Source organism: Panthera pardus, unplaced genomic scaffold, assembly GCF_024362965.1.
Source record: "Panthera pardus isolate Hobbes unplaced genomic scaffold, ASM2436296v1 HiC_scaffold_6, whole genome shotgun sequence".
NCBI lineage: Eukaryota > Metazoa > Chordata > Mammalia > Carnivora > Felidae > Panthera > Panthera pardus.
This window is the reverse complement of record NW_026526991.1, coordinates 58562832-58586853: the sequence shown is the minus strand read 5'-3', so window position 1 is coordinate 58586853 and position 24022 is coordinate 58562832. Positions and strand designations below refer to the sequence as shown.

General features: G+C 39.2%; 1 protein-coding gene across 2 annotated transcripts; it reads right to left on the bottom strand.

Annotated features, from left to right (window-relative positions):
- Nucleotides 1-843: 843 nt before the first annotated feature.
- On the bottom strand, nucleotides 844-23743 carry PTGES3 (prostaglandin E synthase 3). 2 transcript variants are annotated; one of them, XM_019454811.2, is made up of 8 exons: nucleotides 23407-23739; nucleotides 6622-6735; nucleotides 6406-6475; nucleotides 5806-5904; nucleotides 5154-5243; nucleotides 3186-3248; nucleotides 2307-2331; nucleotides 844-1997 (listed from the first exon to the last, which is right to left on the bottom strand). In XM_019454811.2, coding segments are annotated over exons 1-8 (483 nt in total). In that variant the 5' UTR covers nucleotides 23409-23739; the 3' UTR covers nucleotides 844-1977. The 2 variants fall into 2 exon arrangements, with proteins under 2 accessions (XP_019310356.1, XP_019310357.1); XM_019454812.2 differs by lacking the exon at nucleotides 3186-3248 and having other exon boundaries at nucleotides 23407-23743.
- Between the last annotated feature and the right edge of the window lie 279 nt (nucleotides 23744-24022).

Here is a 24022-nt window from a genome sequence, read left to right as displayed (position 1 = left end):
CACAGTCAGAAACCCATCAAGCTATACTTTATTTCTATAGCTCAATGGCTGGCAATAAAACCACCAGAACCCTTAATGACTCTTTAACTTCTAGAACTGATACACAAAATGTTTTGCAAGAGAACTACACTAAAAATAGAAGGGTTTAACTTCAAAAAAATTTCCCCCTGAAGCTAAAAACTACACTCTACTTATCAATCACACTAATACCTTTGGCATACTCCAGACAAATGCGACCAAGTTTAAAACAATAACTTAAAAGGACTAGAGGTACCTACCTGGCTTAGTCCGTTAAGCATCTGACTCAATTTCAGGGTTGCAAGTTCAAGCCCCATGTTGGGCTCCACACTGGGCATAGAGCCTACTTAAAGATAATAAAAACTGCATTCCCTTAACAGGCCCAGAACCCATGTTATACTTCTATAATATAAGAAAATAGAGTTGAATTTCAAGTGTTATGCCCAGGCCTCCTGGAAAGTAGATGATTTTTCTAGCTGTACCATTTCAAGAAAATGGTTGTGAATATCACTCTGAAGTCATATACTCAACAGGGGAAAGAAAAAATGTTTTCCCTTCTAAACCACCATAATGTCCCATGCAAACCTATTATGGCACACTTCCCATTTATCAAGATTTTGTTGTTTGTGCTCTTGTCTAGCCTGCGACTCCCTGAGCACAGCAAGTACCTGAAGGATTGTCTTTGTATCCCCAGCACTTAAAACTTCCTGTAACACAGGTCCTTAATATAAGACATAAAGTACTGATATAGGAAGCATTTCTATGCTATGACAAATACACAGAAGTTAGAGGGAATAAAAACTGCCAAATGCAGAAGCTCAAACATTTACAGGAGGACAACACATTTAGTTTTATTTCAATCAAATCACAACACTTTCTTTTCCAACTGCTGCAAAGTGCATCTACAATTTGCTATTACAGATCCACTTTTAAAAGGTTTCCTGTGACATTACAGCAAGCCTCTTTTTTTCCAAACAGAGGAATATTCCCAATTCTTCCTCAAATAAAAACTCCATTCCAGTAAATGGTAATACATGAAATTACAGTAAACCAGACACTTAAAAGGACAGCCAAAAAGTCTTCCAACAGTTTATTAGAAAGAATGTAGGTAGACATTAAAAAAAAAAAATCCCCACTGTCATGAACATAAATTGAGGTTTTCAGCCTGGGACAAGCTGAATCAAAAAAAGAAATAAAAAATCCAATAGTGTATTAACATTTTTTTCACTCATTTGCCATACTGACAGTGCAAATACAATTTGGTCTAAATGTACAGACTCTCAAGCAACAATGTACAGCCTTTCTTCGTCCTCCATGCTAAGAGATGTAAAAGTTTAAGGGTCAAACAATACCAAATGTACAGGCTTCAAAACCATCTAAGTTAGGGCATTCACTAGTTTTAGCTAAGATACATCTGGAACACTGACAAGTGATCACTTACAATAATGTGAAGTAAATTTTTTGAAAAATAAAACTTTAGTGGAATAATCCTGGAGGATATACCAGAAGAACAACAAGTTACCAGTTTAAGGTATCAACCAATTTGTTTCATCAGCCACTTTTGAGTCCATGTTCTAAAATCTAAAATTTAGTTCTTTCTTCTAAGCCAAGAGTTTCCTATCATGTCAGTATCTATGTTATGAAGTAAAGGAGACTGAGGTGAAATGTTTTTATTTATCACAACTGCTGTATCAATTGTCTAGGACCTCAACAGCATCATGGAAGTCTGGGAAAAGTTCATGCATAAGGTTATTGCCTTAGCTGACTTAAAACTGCCCCATACAATGGTACATATCAACCCTTAGTGAAGCCTTAAAAAAACAAACAGGTTGAAAAATGGGTTAAAGGAGGCAAATACAGCATCTGCCTTTAGAGCTATCAACTCAGGAATTCTCTCAATTATGAAATCTTGCAGAGAAGTTATTTTTCTTTCTCAAAATCCGGTGATGACAACATTCCTTACTCCAGATCTGGCATTTCTGAAAGATTTTAAAAAAGATTAGTATGAAGTACAAGGGAACAATCAACTTCAAAGTCTTATTAAAAAAAAAAAAAAAAAAGCAGTCAACAACAGAGTTAATACTTTCCTAGGGAACTGTCGTTTTATTATTTTTTGCCTTTTCTAAATGTAAATCTCAAAGCATTCAAATTTCTGCTTTGGCTATTATAGGCCATGAAAAAATAATTTTTCTCTCAAGAATTATAAAGAAGTTAATGTCTCCATTTTCAGAGTTTTGTCTTTGATGTGAAATATCACTGTAAAACATACTTTTTACAAAGATACTTACTTTCATCATCACTGTCTTGTGAATCCTGCAGAAGAAGAATTTTGAAAGTTACCAAGTTGATGAAACATTCCTCTGCTAACTGAACAGTTTGCCTTAAAAAGCTGAAGCACTGTACTTTTACTAAAGTAGCAAAAATATGTGGTTATATCAAGCTTATGAATTTAATCACTGGACTTAAGAATAGATTCACTGAAGATGAACAGATGTACAGCTGAGGATCTATCTTCCTGTAAGATGTGTGCCTTTTGGTGGGAATTGGTGCTCACCCTTTAAATCCCTTCCTGTCGGGTAGACTGAATTTTAGTATAAAATGGATTTCACTTCTCTCTTAGCATTCAGTGTAACAGGGAAACAGCTCACTGCGAAGACCACTGGACTGATAGAAGACAAAGAACTCCAACCCTAGCTGCTGAATTGTCTAAACATTTTTCAAACTATACTCAACAACTTTCTTGAAGATGTTAGCAGGATGCCAGAGCGGAATGTTGAGAAGAGTGATCCAGTTTATCCTTCTTATAGATTCACAATGTCCATCTATTTACTCTAGTTTCTGACCAGTTCTGCTGCAAAACCTGTTTAACTCTGTCAAAATAATCCCTAAATTAATTCTTAATTGAATAAGGTATACGATGCAATGATTCTCTTGAAAATCTGGTCCCTTAAGAATGGCCCATGGGACACCAGTTTCCTGGTAGGTACCTATCCTTCAAAAATTAGCACATTTTAAAATCTGCTTTTTGCTGTATTTCTGAGAGAGGGGGAAAAAAACCAACCCAACAAGAAGTGGCAAAAAAGCAATCCTAAATCTATATAAAACAACCTATAAATACATTGTTTCTTACTATTTAAGTAAACAGAGAAAAGAATTTATAGACTTACATCATCTGCTCCATCTACTTCTGGTAAATCTACATCCTCATCACCACCCATGTTGTTCATCATCTATTTGAAGTGTAAAAATTAGTTTTAAAAATGATGTTAAATTAAGCCCTAATTATTAGGTTGCAAGCTCCAGAATAAACCTTAAGTCTGTCATAGATTTCCACCAATAAAAAAAGCAAAACAAATGTTAAGTACCTTCCTTTCCGGAAAAAGTAAATTATAAAATCCTGACAACTTGTAGGGAAGTTAAGACTAAGTTCTCACTGAAGAAAAGTGAAATTATTAAAACTTATCCAGCAAGTTATTTATATATGATATAGAAATTAAACACCGAAATCCTAAATAGTGCTTACCTCTGGTGCCTAAGGAAAAGAATGGGATTCATTTGTAGTTCTAAAGCTTTGTATCTTAAGCTAAGTGGCATGTGTATTATGGTATTCTCACTACAGTTTTAAATATTGTGAAGAACCAATAAATGATTTAAAATAAAGTCCTTCAGGATGATTAGGTTGTATAAAAGACCTGAACACTGAACCAAAGACTAAACAGCAATAAAAGTTAAAAACAGAAAAGAAATATGATTCTTGAAATAAAAGACACATATTATTATGGAGAAAATACACTTGCATATGTAAGTACTCTTGTAGACATACAAAACATTGGGACTAATAACAACATACTTACATGAAGTACTAATTTCCTATTTAGTTGTTTCTGATCATAAAGTAAGCAATGTATTATTTAAAAAAGTACATATAACCCAAAACTAAACTATTAACAGATGGGGAGGGACTTATCTTCCCAAGCTACAACTTTTCTATAAATCTCCTAAAATTAAAAAATTCAATAACCATATACAACTTTATACACAAAATTTAAAACTTCTAAAATCTACGCTCACCTGCACTTTACAGTTAGAAGGGGCCTTTGAAAGATCCCTAATCACCAAATTGCTCAGTGTAAAAGTTCTGGGCAATCTAGTCTTAAATAATATGAGTAACTATTAAAGAGTCTCCCTACGTCTGATAGCACTGTTGAACACTTTGGTTAAGTTTCTTTGAGCAAGAAAAATGCTCAAAATGTGCCAAATACAATATTAGGTGTTGAAGATACAATGGCAATAGAAATAGGATGAACTAAATACATTCAAGAGCTATTCAGGAGGTTAAAAAAAAAAAACCAAAAAAAGATGGCCGCTAATGTTATACTGGATACAGGCAGTAAAAGAATAGTGTTAAGCTGTGACATGCACAGCTGGGCGAAATGGCGGCACCAATTACTACAGGTAAGAAATGGGAATAGCACAGCTGAAAAGAATTGCCCCATCTTCTTTTTCCTCTTTAATTTGAAATCAAGGTGCCAGAACCATGTAAGATGTTAAGTAGTTGCAAACATGACACTAGATATTTACTATTTTAGCTCTTAGTTTTCAAAGAAACATAACAAAATCTAGTCAATTAAAACCTGACTTCACAAGGTTTATTCTATCCAAAGGGAAATCAATGATTTTGCCCCTTTAGCCTTTGGCAATATGTATTTAAATTCTTTCCTTGATTTTGCTAACTAAAACATCTTTACACACCACTTATCATGCACATCTCACTACCATTTTTGTGTTTAAAGGTTTATATTCATATTACATGGCTCCAAAATGCAAACCAATCCACGCTCCTAAAAAAATCAGTTTAGAATAGAAACTAGCTATATTGCATGAATTGTATAGTTTATTTTTTGTCTTTATACATCAACTTTAGAACTTACCACTAATTTTTAAAAAAAATTATACTATGTTAAGCTTCAGGATTAAATGACCATTTTTAAGATCTTACTTGGTTTTGCTGCAGAATGACCTTGAAAGTAAAATAATGCAGGTCTTAAAATACCACTAGGTGCTTTAAAACCAAATTAAATTCACACAGAAATGTACAGAGAGGGAGGTGAAAAATGCCATTTACAAGAACTTACCTCAGAGAAACGATCAAAATTAGACATGTCTTCATCTGAATCATCCTCCCAGTCTTTCCAATTATTGAAGTCCACACTAAGCCAGTTAAGCTACAAATCAATACAAACATCACCCTATGATTAGCTTAACTTACACTTATTGGTATGTACCTTAAGACTTCATTGCTTGAACTGTGGGTTCGTTATTAGTGAGGCATGGAATTAACACACACACACACAAAAAAGAACAGACTAGCAAAATCAAAAGTCAAATGCAGTACTAGCAAAGATAGTTTCACGAAGCTTCTTTCACAATTGTTAAACAATCCTAACCACTAGAAACAAAAACAAAACTCATTGGTAGGAACTATTCTCAGGCACAATGGACTTTTTTTTGTAGCACCAAGTATGCTCCTCTGTGATATGTAACTTTTAGATTCTAGGCAAAATCTGCCTCTTGAATTCAACAAAAGTTCTGCATCTAGTGACTGATCTTCTTCTGACCATACTTGGTTTTAAGTTAAAACTAAAAAAAAACAAGGAAAAAAACCTATAAGAACACAAGACTTTAATAACACTTAACTATGAAATAAAAACATAATATTCCTCATGGAAAACAAATGTGTCTTTTATTACTTAAAAATGTTAAACTCCCCCAAGAAAAGACACATACCTTTGCCCTTTCTTTTGTTAACCTTGGCCATGACTGGCCAGATTCGCCTTTTCGTAAACAACATAAAATTGACCTGTCCGTTCTTTTATGCTTGGAATCCTAAAAACAAAAACAAAAGCACTATCACACCACTTATCTCTCCAGTATCATACAGAATAGAAAAGTAGCTTGTCATTCCTCAACTCTAATTTTTTTCTCTACATTTTCTCTAAAGGCAAAGAAACATCCCCTAGCTTACTAAACATTTCATTAGCTATCCAAATTGCAAAAAAATTTTCCCTCCCTGCACACGGTGAATAAAATAAAGCCTTAAAAAAAAATCAAGTAAAAAAAATTTTTTGACTAAATATGGTACATTCACAGAATAGTTTAAAAATTCTAAAAGGCTAGACTAAGACAAGCCTAAAGAACAGTGACAGCAAGAACAAAAGGGGGCTGCAGAAAAGTAATTCAAAGGGGAAATATTGTGAAAATATAAATCTCTAGATAGCCTCTGAACTGTTAAGAAAAACAATTACTGGTTACTGCTAAAAAGAGTACTTGATGTTATGTCCATTTCTTCATGATTTAAACTGGAATTAAAGCCTTAAGACTACTTACATTTGGATCAATACAGTGAAAAAGATCAATTTCATTTAAATGTTTAAAATTATCGCTTCCTCCAAGACAACTGTGTAAAAAAAAAAGAAAAAAAAATGAACCTCTTCAAAGAGATAAAGATTAGTAATAACTTCAGTGAAAACAAAACAAGCAAGCCAAAGTTACTTGGTTGTCTGAAATAAGCTTCTTACCCAATGATGTAAAATGGTAATTTACCTGAATGTAAGTTTGGATTTTTCAAAATTTACATTAACATCTTTACTGTCTTCAACACAAAATTCAATGAAGACGTAGTCCCTTCGATCGTACCATTTTGCAGAAGCAGGCTGCCTACAAAGAGATAAAATTAGACAAAGTTAAGCTGGAATTCATTAACTGAGTATTTACATAACCTCCAAAATTTTGGTATATAAGTAACATTTCTCTTTCCCATTAGAAGACGGATTATTTGGAAACAGCTTATTATAATTTCAAACAGAAACTACATCCTTAGGGGCAAGTGAGTGGCTCAGTAGGTTAAACATCTGACTTCAGTTCAGGTCATGATCTCATGGTACCTAAGTTGGAGTCCCACATCAGGCTCTGCACTGACAGTGTGGAGCTGCCTGGGGATTCTTTCTCCCTCTCTGCCCCTCTCCCACTTTCACAGGGGATCATGCTCTTTCTCAAAATAAATAAATAAACTTAAAAAACACCTACATCTTTACTCTTAACAAGTGCATTCCAAGTTAAAACACAACTATAACTAATTTCAGAATATGAAGGAATTAAAAAATGAATCAGTGCTCAATAGGGCTAACCATTAGGTAGCCCTGTCAAAATTTATGTGCTACTCCTTTAGAGCCTGGCTACTCAATGTCAATGTCACAGAATTAAAAAATCAGACAGAACTGGGGCGCCTGGGTGGCTCAGTCGGTTAAGCGGCTGACTTCAGCTCAGGTCATGATCTCGCGGTCCGTGAGTTCGAGCCCCGCGTTGGGCTCTGTGCTGACAGCTCAGAGCCTGGAGCCTGTTTCAGATTCTGTGTCTCCCTCTCTCTGCCCCTCCCCCGTTCATGCTCTGTCTCTCTCTGTCTCAAAAATAAACGTTAAAAATCAGACAGAACTGATCCACCGTCAATTGAAATATTGAAATATGTATTCAACATTTTTACTTACAATGTTACAATGCCAGGAGCTTGCATGGCAGTGGCTGGGTGGGTAAAACTGATAGTGTTTGTCTCCAGAAAGTTCTCATCTGTAGCTTATTTCTGACTATACCAAACAACCATTTTTTTGAGGAACAAATTTTCTTAACCAACTTTAATGATTCTAAATAATGATACTTAAGAATTAAGCTTCTTTACAGCCTCATCTTCTACTCTATCTACAAATGTATTGGATATATACTATACTAGAAGAAGCCTGGAGTATTTGCTTCCTCATTATTCTTCTGCTGTCTCCTGCAATGTACCTGGTCCTCTTCATGGTGTCAGCTGCTTAGAACTCTATCCATCCATTAAAATTATGTTTTAGAATAGGCTTAAAAAACTGCTAGAAGCAAATGCAGTCAAATATAGTTGATTAATAGGAGATAAAGACTGTATGTGGTAAATACTTTTCTTTAAAATTGTTCTCGTATGGGGCACTTGGGTGGCTCAGTCGGTTAGGCGTCCCAACTCTTAGTTTTGGTTCAGGTCATGATCTCACAGTTCATGAATTTCAGCCCCATGTCAGCGTACTGTGCTGACAGTACGGAGCCCACTTGGAATTCTCTCTCTCTCTCTCTCTCTCTCTCCCCCTGGCCCCCCCTTCCCCACTCGTGTTCGCGGTCTCAAAATAAATAAAACTTAAAAAAAAAAAAATAAAGTTGTTCTTTGTAATCTTTAGACAAATATCTTTATATGTGTAAAAATTCCTAGAATTCACACACAGACCCCAACTACATTTGCCTCTACAGAATGAACCAGAAAGACAATGAGGGCAAGGAAGCAGAACCACATAATTCTCAATGGTTTCACTTATTTTCTTAAAGCAAGCATGTTCTGCTTTGATAATCTAAAAACTGAAGTATTTGGCTATACCAGAATTCTTTGTATTTTTTTGAACTGTTCTATAAACCTAAGATATAAGTTAAAAACTATTAATCATCGTTATGTTCAGACACTACTCATAAATCAACTCAAATGAAAGGAACTGTTTTGTTTCCAAATGCTGAAATTCCCAACCCTAAGGAGTAGCAGTTTAAAGTCCCTCCAATAAATAAAAAATTGCAACCAACTGCTCACCAACATTTTTACACAACTGTTAAATCTGACTAGTCACATTCCACTTTGGGATATTGATATCAGATCTGAAGTGGGTTATAGTCATTACGGATGGAAGTTTTCAAAGTCCAAAAATACCAGCAAATCAGCAAGAGTAAAGCTATTTCTTTAGGCATCTATCAACAGATTAAAAACAAAAACCAGATTTTTACATGCCTTAGAAGAAAAGTCTAACCAAACTTCTGTTGGACTAAGGAATCACAACTTCTAGTATTATGTTAATATGGCTAACAAATTGAGAGTTTTATGAATAGGTGACAATAGACCACACATTAGCAGCTCATTTTCTTTCCAAAACAGTGGTCTGTGATTAACATTTAAAAAAAATACGTATTTGAGTGTGAGCAGGAGAGGGGCAGAGAGAGAGAGGGACAGAGTTCTGAAACAGTCTCTGCAAGGACAGCAGAGAGCCCTATGTGGGGCTCGAACTCATGAACCATGAGATCATGACATGAGTTGAAGTCAGACACTCAACCAACTGAGCCACCCAGGCGCCCCAACATGCTGTCTTTAACTGACAATATTTGCTAACTTAATAGATAAAATTTTAAATGACTAGGTTCACAGATTTTATTAAATAATCTCTACATCCAACATGGGACTCAAATTTACAACCCGAGATCAAGAGTTGCAGGCACACTCTACCAATTGAGCCAGCCAAGCATCCCTAAGTTCAGATTTTCAAACTGAAGTGACCATACAGTATGTTTAAAAAGCGCTAATGAAAATCATCCAGAGCAATGAACACCACAGTGACAAAATACTATTTCCAACTAAAGGAAACAGATTTCCTATACAGAAATGACTGACCTCAGGCATAAGATGGGATGAGGTTGGGACATCTTGGGCAAACGAAGCTATTAAAAGCTATGAGGTCAGTTATGGGGCACCTGGGTGGTTCAGTTAGCAGAGCATCCAATTCTTGATTTTGGCTCAGGTCATGACCTCATAGTTCATGGGATTGAGCCCTGAATTGGGCTCCACGCTGACAGCACGGAGCGTGTTTAGGTTTCTCTCTCTGCCCCTCCCCAACTCGCTTGCGGGCTCTTGGGGGGTGGGGGAGAGCAAAACAAAACTATGAGGTCAGAACCAGAGGCAATAGTAAGGGTCTCCCTGCATTGGCCAATGAGAATTCTAGGTTACCAGAAGATGCTACAGATCCAATTCTCTACAAATTGGCTGTTAACAGAAAAAGAATTAGGCATTTTTCCTTCTTTCTCTTTATGAAACTTTATTTATGGTAACTGGATAGATAGATCAATTCATAGAAGGAAACTTCTTTATAGAATTTCAGCTTTGGAATGGAATACAATTGTGGGGGGGGGGCATGTGTCACCATTTTGCAACCTTTAAACTGACTTGGCAATGATCAATGGATGAAACCATTAAAATGATTAGATTAGGGGCACTTGGTGGCTCAGATGGTTGAGCGTCTGACTTCAGTTCAGGTCATGATCTCACGTTGAGTTCAAGCCCCACGTCACGTCAGGCTCTGTGCTGACAGCTCAGAGCCTGGAGCCTGCTTTAGATTCTGTGTCTCCCTCTCTCTGCCCCTCCCCCACACATGCTCTATCTCAAAAAGTAAAATCATTAAAAAATTTTTTTAAAGATTAGATTAATAGTTAATAAAGAATTTACAATTAATAGTTAATAAAGAATTCAGCATCACTAAAAGTGGGACAACCAGACCTACAACCTCCTAATCTGATGCAACATGATATACTCCATAGAAAACTTAATTCCAGTCTATAAGAAGAGGAAAAAAAAATTTTTTTTTAATTTTTTTTTTTAAACGTTTATTTTTGAGACAGAGAGAGACAGAGCATGAACGGGGGAGGGGCAGAGAGAGAGGGAGATACAGAATCGGAAGCAGGCTCCAGGCTCTGAGCGATCAGCCCAGAGCCCGACGCGGGGCTCGAACCCACGGACCGCGAGATCGTGACCTGAGCTGAAGTCGGACGCTCAACCGACTGAGCCACCCAGGCGCCCCCAAAAAAATTTTTTTTAATGATACAATGAGGAAGGGAGAAATCCAGAATACTGTTAAATCAATGCTATAAAGAAGAGAAGGGACTGCTCTAGATTAAAAGAAACCGAAGAGTTATCAAACACGTAGAGGGACACCTGAGTAGTTTTTCAGTCAGTTAAGCATGATTCTTGATTTCAGCTCAGGTCATGCATGATCTCACAGTTCATGAGATGGAGCCCCAAATCGGGCTCTGCGCTGACAGCGAGGGGCTTACTTGGGATTCTCTCTCTGCCCCTCCCCAAGCTGCACTCACTATCTCAAAAATAAACTAACATTAAACAAAACATATCCAATTTATGCACCTGGTCTGCAAACCACCCCCCCCCCCCCCCCCCGCCGACCTAGACATAAAAAGAGATTACTGAAACTGTGACCACCTAAATACAGACAGGGCATTAGATATTAGAGAATATGAAAATCATTGTTAGTTTTTTTAGGCATGAAAGGCATTGTTTTTACGGGGGGGTGGGGGGGGGAGAGTCCATTCAAGATGAAAACTTAAGTATATGGGGTTTGCTTTAAAAGACTTCAGGAGGGATGTCTGCATGGCTCAGTCGATGAAGTGTCATGATCTCAGGTAATGATCTCACGCTGTCATGGGATCCGTGTCTGGCTCCATACTGGCAGTGTGGAGGCTACTTGGGATTCTCAGTCTCCTCCTCTTTTCGCCCCTCCCCTGCAAACACTGTCTCTCGTGCTGTCTCAAAAATAAACTTGAAAAGAAGAAAAAAAAAGACTCCAGGAAAAGGAAAAGAGGATAAATAAAGCAATGTGGCAAAGGCCTACTAAGCATTTAATCTGGATGACAGGTAGATGAGGATTATATTCATTATGCTTTTTTTTTATTTTTTATTTTTTAACGTTTATTTATTTTTGAAACAGAGACAGACAGAGCATGAACGGGGGAGGGTCAGAGAGAGGGAGACACAGAATCTGAAACAGGCTCCAGGCTCTGAGCAGTCAGCACAGAGCCCGACGCGGGGCTTGAACTCACTGACCGCGAGATCATGACCTGAGCGGAAGTCGGCCGCCTAACCGACTGAGCCACCCAGGCGCCCCATGCTTTTTTTTTTTTTTTTTTTTTAAAGGTTTATTCATTTTTTGAGACAGAGAGACAAAACATGATTGGGGGAGAGGCAGACAGAAGGAGACACAGAATCTGAAGCAGACTCCAGGCTATGAGCTGTCAGCACAGAGTCCAATGTGGGGCTCGAACTCACGAAACATGAGATCATGACCTGAGCCAAAGACAGACACTTAACCAACTGAGCCACCCAGGCACCCCTCTTCATTATACTTTTAAAAAAAAAAAAGTTAGACCTTCCCTATGACCCAGCAGTAGCACTGCTAGGAATTTACCCAAGGGATATAGGAGTACTGATGCATAGGGGCACTTGTACCCCAATGTTTACAGCAGCACTCTCAACAATAGCCAAATTATGGAAAGAGCCTAAATGTCCATCAACTGATGAATGGATAAAGAAATTGTGGTTTACATACACAATGGAATACTATGTGGCAATGAGAAAGAATGAAATATGGCCTTTTGTAGCAACATGGATGGAACTGGAAGTGAAATAAGTCATACAGAGAAAGACAGATACCATATGTTTTCACTCATATGTGGATCCTGAGAAACTTAACAGAAGTCCATGGGGGAGTGGAAGAAAAAAAAAAAAGAGGTTAGAGAGGGAGAGAGCCAAAGCCTAAGAGACTCTTAAAAAACTGAGAACTGAGGGTTGATGGGGGGTGGGAGGGAGGGGAGGGTGGGTGATGGGTATTGAGGAGGGCACCTTTTGGGATGAGCACTGGGTGTTGTATGGAAACCAATGACAATAAATTTCATATAAAAAAAGTTATTAAATGATTCTAGCAGGGACTAGTTTCTTTTTAAGTGTAACCAAGTCTAACTTTGAAATTGTGTTACACTTAGTTTAACAGGAGGATTCTTTTCCCAAAACATTTTACAAATAGTATTTCAATAAACTCTAGACAAGCACACTAATGGTGACATGGTTATTACAATGGCTGTATAAAAAGCCAAGTAGTACACTACTCTTTAATTTGTTCATATTGAAGACACTGGAACCAGAGATCTTTTTCTTTTCCTCAAATTCACATTAAGACTTCAGAATGTGAGTAATAGGTTTGGAAAGAGAATCTTTAAAATGAAATCTTAAGGTGGGCCATAAATTTAACATGACTGGTGTCCTTACAAAAGATTAGGACACAGAAGAAAGAGCTTGTGAAGACGCAGGAGAAGAGGCCCAGTCATCCCATTTCTGGTACTTTGTTATGCAAGCTAATACAATCATTTTCCAAATAACAAAATTAAATGATCATTTAAACCAGGGGTTGGCACAGAAGCCAAAAATGGTTTTTATATTTTTAAAGAGTTATAAAAACAAGCATGTAGGACAGAGATATTTGTGGTCTGCAAAGCTTAGCATTTACTAGGTAATGCTGATTTCAACTATCAAAAATACAAGAGGGGACCCTACACGTAACCAAAAACCAGTAAAAAACACATATATTCACTCAACTGGAAGAGAGCTTGATTTTGAAATCCTGCTTGTCTTCTGTGAAACTCACATCCCTTTTTTTCTAGTAACCAAAAGAGGAGCAGGTTTAGCTTGAACACTAGCTCATAAACTAATTATATTGGATTTATCTCTAGCCTTATACTAACATTGACAAAACCTGTAACCACTGTCCAAGTCTGTCAGTTCACCTTAATAGTAAATACCTATGGATGTAAAAACTTTTTTCACTTCTGCATATGCTATGTAAATAATCCCCTACTTAAAACAAAACAAAACCAACCCCCTCCCCAACATATGGGACATTCCTCAAGGTTCCAGTTTCAGCCCCACATCTGGCTCTCTGCTGTCAGTGCGGAACCCACTTGGAATCCTCTTGCTCTCTCTGCCCCTATCCCACTTGCACTCTCTCAAAAATAAACATTAAAAAAAAAAATTGGTTAAAACATACAGACAAATGTACTGGAGAAAATAGCAATAACGACAATTTTTTAAAAAAAGTTCTACTTCTGTAAAAGTATTTAAGGAACTGAAAAATGTGATACAAAGATGCTAATTAACAATAACCTTTATGATAAAATAGGCAAATATATATTATTTTTTGGGAGAAAACGCGCAAGGGCGTGTGCACAGGGGAGAGACACAAAGAGAAGGGGACAGAGGATCTGAAGTTGGCTCTGTGCTAAAAGCAGAGAGTCCAATGTGGGGCTCAAACTTATGAACTATGAGATCATGACTGGAGCCAAAGTTGTACCCTTTAACCAACTGAGCCACCCAGGAGCCCCAATAGGCAAAAATATTTTTAATCTGTTTTATCTTTAATTAATGGTCTCATTAAGAAATCAATCAAACAGGGGCGCCTGGGTGGCGCAGTCGGTTAAGCGTCTGACTTCAGCCAGGTCACGATCTCGCGGTCCGGGAGTTCGAGCCCCGCGTCAGGCTCTGGGCTGATGGCTCGGAGCCTGGAGCCTGTTTCTGATTCTGTGTCTTCCCTCTCTCTCTGCCCCTCCCCCGTTCATGCTCTGTCTCTCTCTGTCCCAAAAATAAATAAAAAAACAAAACAAACAAACAAACAAAAAAAAAAACGTTGAAGAAATCAATCAAACAGTGGGTGCCTGTCAGCCCAGAGCCTGCTTCGGATTCTCTCCCTGCCCCTCAGAATAAATAAACTTATTTTAAAAAACTGTTGGGGAGGAGGTAGGACAGAATCAGTTAAAGGGGAACCTAATGGCAATTACCCACAATTAAGAAAGATAGTGTATCCAAAACATAACCAATAAACGATTCCCAAAATAAATATTCCCAAAATAAAGGACTCAGAAGTCAAATGTACTTGGAGAATATATACTGATTTAGTAGTACTTCTTTTCCAGGTTTCCCAAAATACAGCAAAGCCTCAATTAACAGAATATAAAATCAGATAGTTGATTTATAAGTAGCTCTCATCAGCTTTATCTTTCAACTACTGACCACTGATCTACTTTCTAATCTATAGCAGATACAGTTGAATTTGGTTCAAATGTGACAGAGCAGAATACAGGACTACTAGTAAAAGACCCCTTTTATGCTCAACTCTCACCATCAAGCACCTCATGTAGGGGTGCTACATGAAGAGTTTGATGGTGAAGGATGGGTCTGAGAGAAAGAGGCTGCTTGGGATTCTCTCTCCTCTGCCCCTCCTCCACTTGTGCAGGAGATGAGCTGCTTCCTTGAAACTTAAAAAAATGGCCTCATGTAGACAAGTCTAACAGCTAAAATACATTTAGAGTTTGAATGTTATTCAATAAATAAATATGTATTAAGCATGGGGCTAGGAATTGTTCTGGAGACAGAGCAATGAACAAAATAGACAAAGCTTACAATTCAAGTTAGATGAAATTTAGTCCAAAAATCTCCTAAGAAATATGGGGGTAAAGGGATCGGATCCATTACTAGTGGCCTTTATTAATGTGTAAACAGGCAATATATCATAAGACAAGGTTCTCAAAAACAAGCAAACAAACAAAAAAAGATAACATTTTCTGGTTATCAGCACAGCTGAGCTTTAAAAAACAACACAGGAGTAGGGACCCTCTAAGCAGTTGAAAATCCAAGAACTTATGACCCCTAAAACTTAGCTACTGTTGATCAGACCCTCACGAGTAACACATACTTTGCATGTTATATATATTATACACTGTATTCTTACAAAGAAGCTAGAGAAAAAACAATGTTAAGAAAAATCACAAGATCGCTCTCTGCTCCTCCCCTGCTTGCTCTGTCTCTCAAAAATAATAAACATTAGGGGCACCTGGGTGGCTCAGTCAAGTGTCCAACTTCGACTCAGGTCATGATCTCACAGTCGTGGGTTTGACCCCTGTCAGGCTCTGTGCTGACAGCTCAGAGCCTGAAGCTTGCTTCAGATTCTCTGTCTCCCTCTCTTTCTGCCCCTCCCCCACTCATGCTCTTGTCTCTCTCTCTCTCTCTCTCTCAACATTAAAAAAAATAATAAACATTAAAAAAACTTTTTTAAAAAAACAGGGCACCTGGGTGGCTCAGTTGGTTAAGTAGCCAACTTCAGCTCAGGTCATGATCTCATGGACTGTGAGTTCAAGCCCCACGTTGGGCTCTGTGCTGACAGCTCAGAGCCTGGAGCCTGCTTCAGATTCTGTGTCTCCCTCTCTCTCTCTGCCCCTGCCCTGCTCACACTCTGTCTCTCTCAAAAATAAACATTAATATATATATGTGTATGTGTGTGTGTGTGTGTATACACACACACACACACACACACACACACACACACGTGTGTGTCTGTGTGTGTGTGTGTGTGTGTATATAAAAAATCTGTATTTATGGGGTATCTGGGTGGCTCAATGGGTTAAGTGTCTGACTCTTGATTTCAGCTCAGGTCATGATCTCACAGTTCATGGGATTGAGCCCTGCACTGTCAGCATAGAGCCTGCTTAGGATTCTCTCTCTGCCCCTCCCTTGCATGTGCTCTCTCAAAATAAATAAACTTAAAAAAAAATACATTTACAGTACTGTACTTATTGTAAAAAAAAATCTACCTAAGTGGACCCACAGAATTCAAACCAGTGTTATTCAAGGATTAACTGTACTTAACTAATTATTGACAGTTTCCTTACAAGTTTATTCTTTTTTTCCTCTTATAAATTTGTTAATGGAGCATGATTATTTGTCTGAATTAAAAGATCACTTTGAATTCTAAGATAAAACAACAGAAATCAAATAACTAGCTTTTTACTAGAGCTTAATAATCAAGTAAATATCTTCTAGGTTTAGGAATAAACATATTTCTATTAAATAGGAAGTTTCTTAAAGACTAGATTCACTCATTTTTTTAATACATCTCTAAGTATCTTTAAATATCAAGATTACAGATGAAAACATTAAAATCAAGAAAAAAAGTCAGCAATAAAAAGATGTTATAAAATTCAGAATTACTGATTTTCTAAAACTAAGTTTTCAACTTAGCTTAAACTAGTCTATCATTTGCAAAAGGGAATCAAGACAGTGGTAAATCTTTTTCACTTTGTAGTAAGTGAGGAATGATATGGAAACATGAAATTCTGTTATATAAAGGGAAAAAAGTAGTTCCAGGTTCATAGACTGAGCAGTTTTTCCTCCCTCAAAAGCCCTGTCTACAAATGTCTAAAACCAGTCTCTTACACACATATTCTTTCCTTAAAGAAACCCCAAGATCTGCTTCTCATACTTTCAGATCATCTGTACATCAGTTGTACCACCACGTAAAACTTTCCGGAAAGGTGATCTGAATACACATGCTACTCCTGTGGCTTCCAAATTATGTGCCAAGGTGCATCAGGGCACCATGAGAAACTTAAGAGGGCTGCTGAGATTTTAAGTTTGAGAAAAATTTAGTGATACTCAATCTCATTCAAGACACCAAGTGGTTCAGTTTCAAGGTAGACTGCACTACATCCCTCTCCATTAACCTTCATCTTTGCACAGTTGTATTTCTGGTGGTTGCTATAATTTAATAAAGGGGGGGGCTACAAAAAAAAAGCAGCGGGAAACAGAAATTGAAATGGAAGTATCCAATCTGACTTCAAGGTATAAGTTACGCAGTGCCGGGGCACCTGAGTGGCTCAATCAGTTGAGCATCTGACTTCAGCTCAAGGCATAATCTCAAGGTCTGGAAGTTCGAGCCCCACATCAGGCTCGCTGCTGTCAATGCATGAAGCCTGCTTTGAATCCCCTGTCCCTCTCTCCTTCTGCCCCTGCCCCGATGGCTCATGCTCTGTCTCAAAAATAGACATTGAGGGGGGAAAAAGGTACACATGCCCAAAACACATACATATTCCATTACTAAATGGTGATTATAAAAGAAGCTACTTATTTCAACTTTCGTGGATTAGTTTTTGAAAGACTACTAACTAGGCTGTTAGGCAAATTACTTAAGTTGTTTGGACCTAGCTACCTAATAAACAGAACTGTTATTCCTTTTGGCCAACACCATAAACACACACGCCCTACTAAGACAAAAAAGGGGTAAACCAAGAACACTTGTGAAACCTCTATATTAGTTCCTTTATTTGGTAATTCCTACTCTAAAAAAAAAGTGAGGGGTGGCTCAGTGGGTTCAGTCCAACTATTGACATTGGCTCAGGTCATGATGTCACAGTTCTTGAGTTTGAACCCCATGTTGTGCTCTGTGCTAACAGTGTGGAGCCCGCTGGGCATTCTCTCTCTCAAAATAAAAAATAAACTTGGGGTACCTGGGTGGCTCAGTCAGTTAAATGACTTCGGCTCAGATCATGATCTCATGGTTGAGTTCGAGCCCCACGTGGGCTCTGTGCTGACAGCTCAGAGCCTGGAGCCTGCTTCAGATTCATTCTCTCTCTCTCTCTCTCTCTCGCTCTCTCTGGAGCCTGCTTCAGATTCTGTGTCTCCCTCTCTCCCCCCCCCCCCCCTCTCTCTCTACCCCTCCCAGGCTCATGCTCTGTCTCCCTCTCTCAAAAAATGAACATTAAAAAAATTTTTTTAAATAAAAATAAATATATAACTTAAAAAATTTAAAACAAAAAAATGAAAGAAAGCTGTTCTTAAAGACAGGATTTCCCCCGATAAACTTAGTGCCTTTCTTCCATCCAACTCCAACCTTCGTACATTCCTACTTCTGCACACATCACTTTAAACATCCTCAAAGCAAACACAACAATTTTTCTTCATACAAATAAAATTCAAACAAGGTCAATGTCTCACTGCCTCCGTCACAAATTTCAGAGCCTTGGGGCTCCACAACCATATGTCAAGAAGTGACACAGGTTTAACAAACAATTTAGACGATATTAGCAAAACTACAGAGATATAGTTATTTCTTTGGAAATTAAAAGTTTCACCTGGAAAATTATTCTCCCTTTTTGTAAAGTGGAAAAAATAAGGCTTCTGTCAGAAATCCTGAGTTCCAATCCTATTTGGGACAGTTCCTCATACTAATTAGCACTGTGTGAATTAGTATTTGAAAAACTAGATCCTGGAACTTAATACATATTAAAAATTTTAAGAACACCTGTGACTTAGATCCTTTCAGTACACAAAGATAATTAAAATGCTGAGTTAGAAAGGGCCCAAAGAAAACACTTTATAGCAATAAAGTATGACAACATGTGAAGATTAACTACTGCACAGAAAATCCCTAATAGCACATTTTGACTTTGGACTACAATATGAAGGAGTTCATACTACTGCTCAAGGTAATATTTAAAGTAATTGGTGGGGCGCCTGGATGGCTCAGTTGGTTAAGCGTCCAACTTGGGCTCAGGTCATGATCTCACAGTCCGTGAGTTCGATCCCCGCGTCGGGCTCTGTGCTGACCGCTCAGAGCCTGGAGCCTGTTTCAGATTCTGTGTCTCCCTCTCTCTCTGACCCTCCCCCGTTCATGCTCGGTCTGTCTCAAAAATAAATAAACGTTAAAAAAAAAAAAAATTTAAGTAATTGGCATTTTCCTGAAAAACCAGAAGTTCAAAGGTGTCCTGGTGAAGCAGAGAAGTCAGCCTCAATTTAAAATCTATCAGTGCCAATCTACAGAGTAAATAATACAAAGTTTACTACAACACACATTGCATTTCTGTAATAAAATACACTAGGTGCAACAATCTTCAATTTAAGAACTCTGATAAAGTATTGTAAAAATTTAAGGGCTAGAGACTAATTCTGAATAGTTCATATCACAAAAGTATTTTTTCCTGAAAAGTGACAATCACTACCACCTAAGACCTCAAAATGATAATAGCTTCAAGATTTTAAAACAGAAGGGGCGCCTGGGTGGCTCAGTCGGTTAAGCGTCCAACTTCAGCTCAGGTCACGATTTCACGGTCCGTGAGTTCGAGCCCCGCGTCGGGCTCTGGGCTGATGGCTCAGAGCCTGGAGCCTGCTTCTGATTCTGTGTCTCCCTCTCTCTCTGTCCCTCCCCCGTTCATGCTCTGTCTCTCTCTGTCTCAAAAATAAATAAACGTTAAAAAAAAAAAAATTAAAAAAAAAAAAAGATTTTAAAACAGAAAATACAATTAAACATGGGTATCTTAATTAACAGTACATACTGGTCTGCACTGATTTATCCCTTCCAGTTTCTACTGCTTTCTAGTTAAAGTCTAACTAAGCACAGAAAAAAAAAAAAAAAGAAAATCCAGTTGCTAGGTTACAGTGGTTAAGAAATCAACACTGAACAAAAACCATCATCAGTTACTCTTCCTTAACTACAGAAATTAACCATACAGCATATACTCACTATTACCATTTATGTTGGAGGCTAAAGAAAAACTAATGATTTTGTTTTTAGGACTCAATTCTATAAAGTTGAATGATGGCAAAGTATTCAAGATTTCAACCAATGTTAGAGACAGTCACAATATGTTTCTGGACAATTTATTAATTCAAGTATAAGACCACTGAAAGAATGACTTCAAATAGCTCAAAACTGAATAAAACAGGGACTCCTGGCTGGCTCTGTTGGAGGAGCATGGGACTCTTTGATATCCGAGTCCTGAGTTCGAGCCCCACGTTGGGTGTAGAGATTACTAAAAAGAAGAACAAAAAAACTTAAATAAAAACAAAAACCTTTCCTTTAAAAAAACATTTACTTTCTATCTATGGTTACTGAGTTCAAATTAGAATTAGAACTACAGGGGCGCCTGGGTGGCTCAGTCGGTTGAGCGTCCGACTTCAGCTCAGGTCACGATCTCGCAGTCCATGAGATCGAGCCCCGCGTCGGGCTCTGGGCTGATGGCTCGGAGCCTGGAGCCTGCTTCCAATTCTGTGTCTCCCTCTCTCTCTGACCCTCCCCCATTCATGCTCTGTCTCCCTCTGTCTCAAAAATAAATAAACATTAAAAAAAAAAAAAAGAATTAGAACTACAATAGCTTAAAAAAAAAAAAAAAAGCAGTAACAATTAACTAGCACACCTCCCTTCTCCCCCACCCTAGTTTGAAGGAGAGAGGTCTTAAAATCTCAGCCTTCTCGAAAATCAGGTTGAGTTTTTATGTAAACTATTAGACTAAACCTTAAAAACCTGATCGAGGGGCGCCTGGGTGGCGCAGTCGGTTAAGCGTCCGACTTCAGCCAGGTCACGATCTCGCGGTCCGTGAGTTCGAGCCCCGCGTCAGGCTCTGGGCTGATGGCTCGGAGCCTGGAGCCTGTTTCCGATTCTGTGTCTCCCTCTCTCTCTGCCCCTCCCCCGTTCATGCTCTGTCTCTCTCTGTCCCAAAAATAAATAAAAAACGTTGAAAAAAAAAATTAAAAAAAAAAAAAAAAAAAAAACCTGATCGAAAAAAATGTACCTAGACAATCACTACTAAAGAGTATTCAAATGAGAAAAAAAAAAAGACCTTAAAACTCTTAAAATATCCAGACGTAAAAGTCTCTCTCCACATCTAAAATAATGTTTATATCATGTTTAGAACATGCGAATGAATGACTCTTGATCTCAGGGTGTTGAGTTCAAGCCCCAAGCTGGGGGGTAGAAATTACTTCAACAAATACATAAACTTAAAAAAATTTTTTTAAATGTTTATATCAAACATCAACAAATGGATCCTTATCAATAAGCCAGGTTCTTCCCAGGACTGGAAGACCCACTGAAGGGTTTTTCTAACTCAAATAACAGATTCATAATACTCCTCTTGAAACAGTAAGTTTGTTGAATACAATTAGTTCAACAAGATCTCCTAAATTTGCAAGATGGCATTTATTTTAAAAAGGAGATTTATGGGGCGCCTGGGTGGCTCAGTCGGTTAAGTGTCCGACTTCGGCTCAGGTCATGATCTCGCGGTCCGCGGGTTCGTGCCCCGCGTTGGGCTCTGGGCTGATAGCTCAGAGCCTGGAGCCTGCTTCCGATTCTGTGTTTCCCTCTCTCTCTGCCCCTCCCCCGTTCATGCTGTGTCTCTCTCTGTCTGAAAAATAAATAAAAACGTTAAAAAAAAATAAAATAAAAATAAAAAGGAGATTTATGTGGTGTCTTCAAAACACTCAGGTTGAAAGCATTCTTGTAACTTAGACTGCTTTTTGGAATACTGTTACACTTTCCATCTGAGGTTTGAATTTATTTACTTAACATCTCTATTTAACTATTTCATGTGACCTCCCAAAAGTATATTTCAAATAATTTTAAACATATTTCTTAGTGAAAAGGTATTTTGTTTGGCTACATTAGTCTATTAACAGTTGGCAGCTTACCTAAGCATTTATTTCCTCAGTGAGTTTCAAAATATAAAAGGCACCTTAAGACTAACAATCCTGCTACATTTTTTGGAATAAAGCTTTTCCAAAGAAAAGTGAAAGCTACTTTACATAAAGATATTATATTGAATACCAATGGGGAGGGGCAACCCTTCCAAAATTCTAGATGTCCCCTTTACACAATAATACTGTGTTCCAGAGGCTTGCTCTCCATCATTAACCAACAGCAGCGTATCCTTTAACCCAATAGAATCATCATCAGTATCATTAAGTAACCCTTTGGAAGTGCGTTACTTTTCACAGGAATTAAACTTGTTACCTTTCAATCACTCTCTGTACGTATCTTTCAGGGAGCAGTTAGTACCAAAAAAAAAAAAAAAAAAAAAATCCTATAAAACCGATAGTTCTCACATCTGGAAAGACAGAGTTTTTCCTGAAAAGAATGTAAGCCCTGAAAGTGGGAGTGCCAAAAATTTTATTAGGTTTAAAAAAAAAAAAAATCACTAAGGTTTTTCTTTACCATCATCAAACTAAAATTCTTAAAAAAAAAAAAAAAATCCTTGTCACCTCAACGTAAATAAATGTAAGCTCTTAAAGGCAACAAAAAGGCAACTACATACCTATTTCACCCTTAATTAAAATAGGATAATGCAACCTCGCCTCAAGTTTAATGCAGAACACTGAAAACGTCCACAAGTATCTTTCCACTCGACACGTGCGGAACGACCTGCTCAATGCTAACTCCTCGAGCCATGGACAAGGGTGAGTTTTGGCAAGCTTCCCCCCTTTCAAGGGATTGGAGTTAGGAGGCCTGGAAACGTCCATACCCAAGAAATCACGACCCCGGAAAGGAAAATAAGTTGTGGGGACGGTGTGACCTCCCCGCAGTTGCCTAGCAGTACTGTCGCTCACGGCGGAAGGCCGCGTGGTGCTCTGCGGGGAGCACCGCCAGCCTTCTGGTAGCACCCACCACAGGTGCACTTGGCCCAGGGCCTGGTCCCAACATCACCGAGGGGCAGAACCAGACTGCCCCAAAAGCGAAGTGGCTATCCAAGAGGCCCCGCGCCTTGAGAAAGCCCGCACGGCAGAAAACTCACAGAAGAGTAAGGCCTAAGGCTAAGTTACGGAGTTAGAGTAACTGGGACTGGCAAAGGAGGAAAAGTGGGATTTCCGGCGCGGGGAAGGCGAGGAACCGTTCCGAGGTGGGGAAAGCGGACATCTGGAGGAAAAATGTCCTCCACCCGCCAACGGTAACCGGAACAAGGATACTGGACCTCCCACCACAAGAAAGAACGACTGCCGCCACAGAAGGGAGAAAGCCGAGGGGGTCGAAAGCGGGGGATTGGGGGGGGGGGGGCTTCCCGGCAGCCCCCTGCGCGGCCTCGGCCTCCCTCCGGGGCGACCTTCCTTCGGCGGGGTGTCGCACTCACATCGTGAACGGGGCAGGGGGGACGGGCGAACGGGTGGGCGGGCCTCTCCGGCGGCAGCTGCTGGGCAATCGACTCTACTCCGGTGGCGACTCCGGCGTTTTCTTCCTGGTCGCGGCCTCTTCTCGCTTCCCTCAGGCGACGGTGGCGGCGGGCTCGACCTGGGTCCCCAGAATGCACCGCGCGGAGAGAGCGGCTCCTCCGATCGGGGAGAAGAGGAAAGTGTAGGAAAAGGGGCGCGAGGACGGAAAATGAACGTGCGTGCGTGCGAGCGAGGGGTGGTGAGGCCGGGCGGCGGCTGGTGACGCAGCAAAATGCCCGGGCCCTGCCGCCGCGCGTGCGCACTCTTTGTTTTCGGGCTCCTGCGCGGTTTTCTAGAGATATCTACGGAAAGGGCGGGGCCTCCCAGCTCCTTCGCGATCCTTCCTAGCTCTGGCCCCGCCCTGCGTCTGCTCCCTTCGGTCCGGCGGGTTCCCGCCTCTCCTCTCGCGCTCCCCCCTCGCGTTAGAAAACCGTTGGCCGCCCTAACCGCCTGGCCACGCGCGTTGGGCGATCTCCGGGAGAAACGGCTGTGTTGACAGCAGGAGGAAGGCCGAAGCGGAGGGAGGCCAAGTCGGGA

Bases quoted from the DNA above. Each gene is read 5' to 3' on its own strand.
- PTGES3 (XM_019454811.2), bottom strand. The intron at 6,476-6,621 runs GTAAATTACCAT...TTTTTTACACAG, and splicing joins AAATCCAAACTTACATTCAG to TTGTCTTGGAGGAAGCGATA. The intron at 2,332-3,185 runs GTAAGTCTATAA...CTTCTTCTGCAG, and splicing joins AAGTAGATGGAGCAGATGAT to GATTCACAAGACAGTGATGA.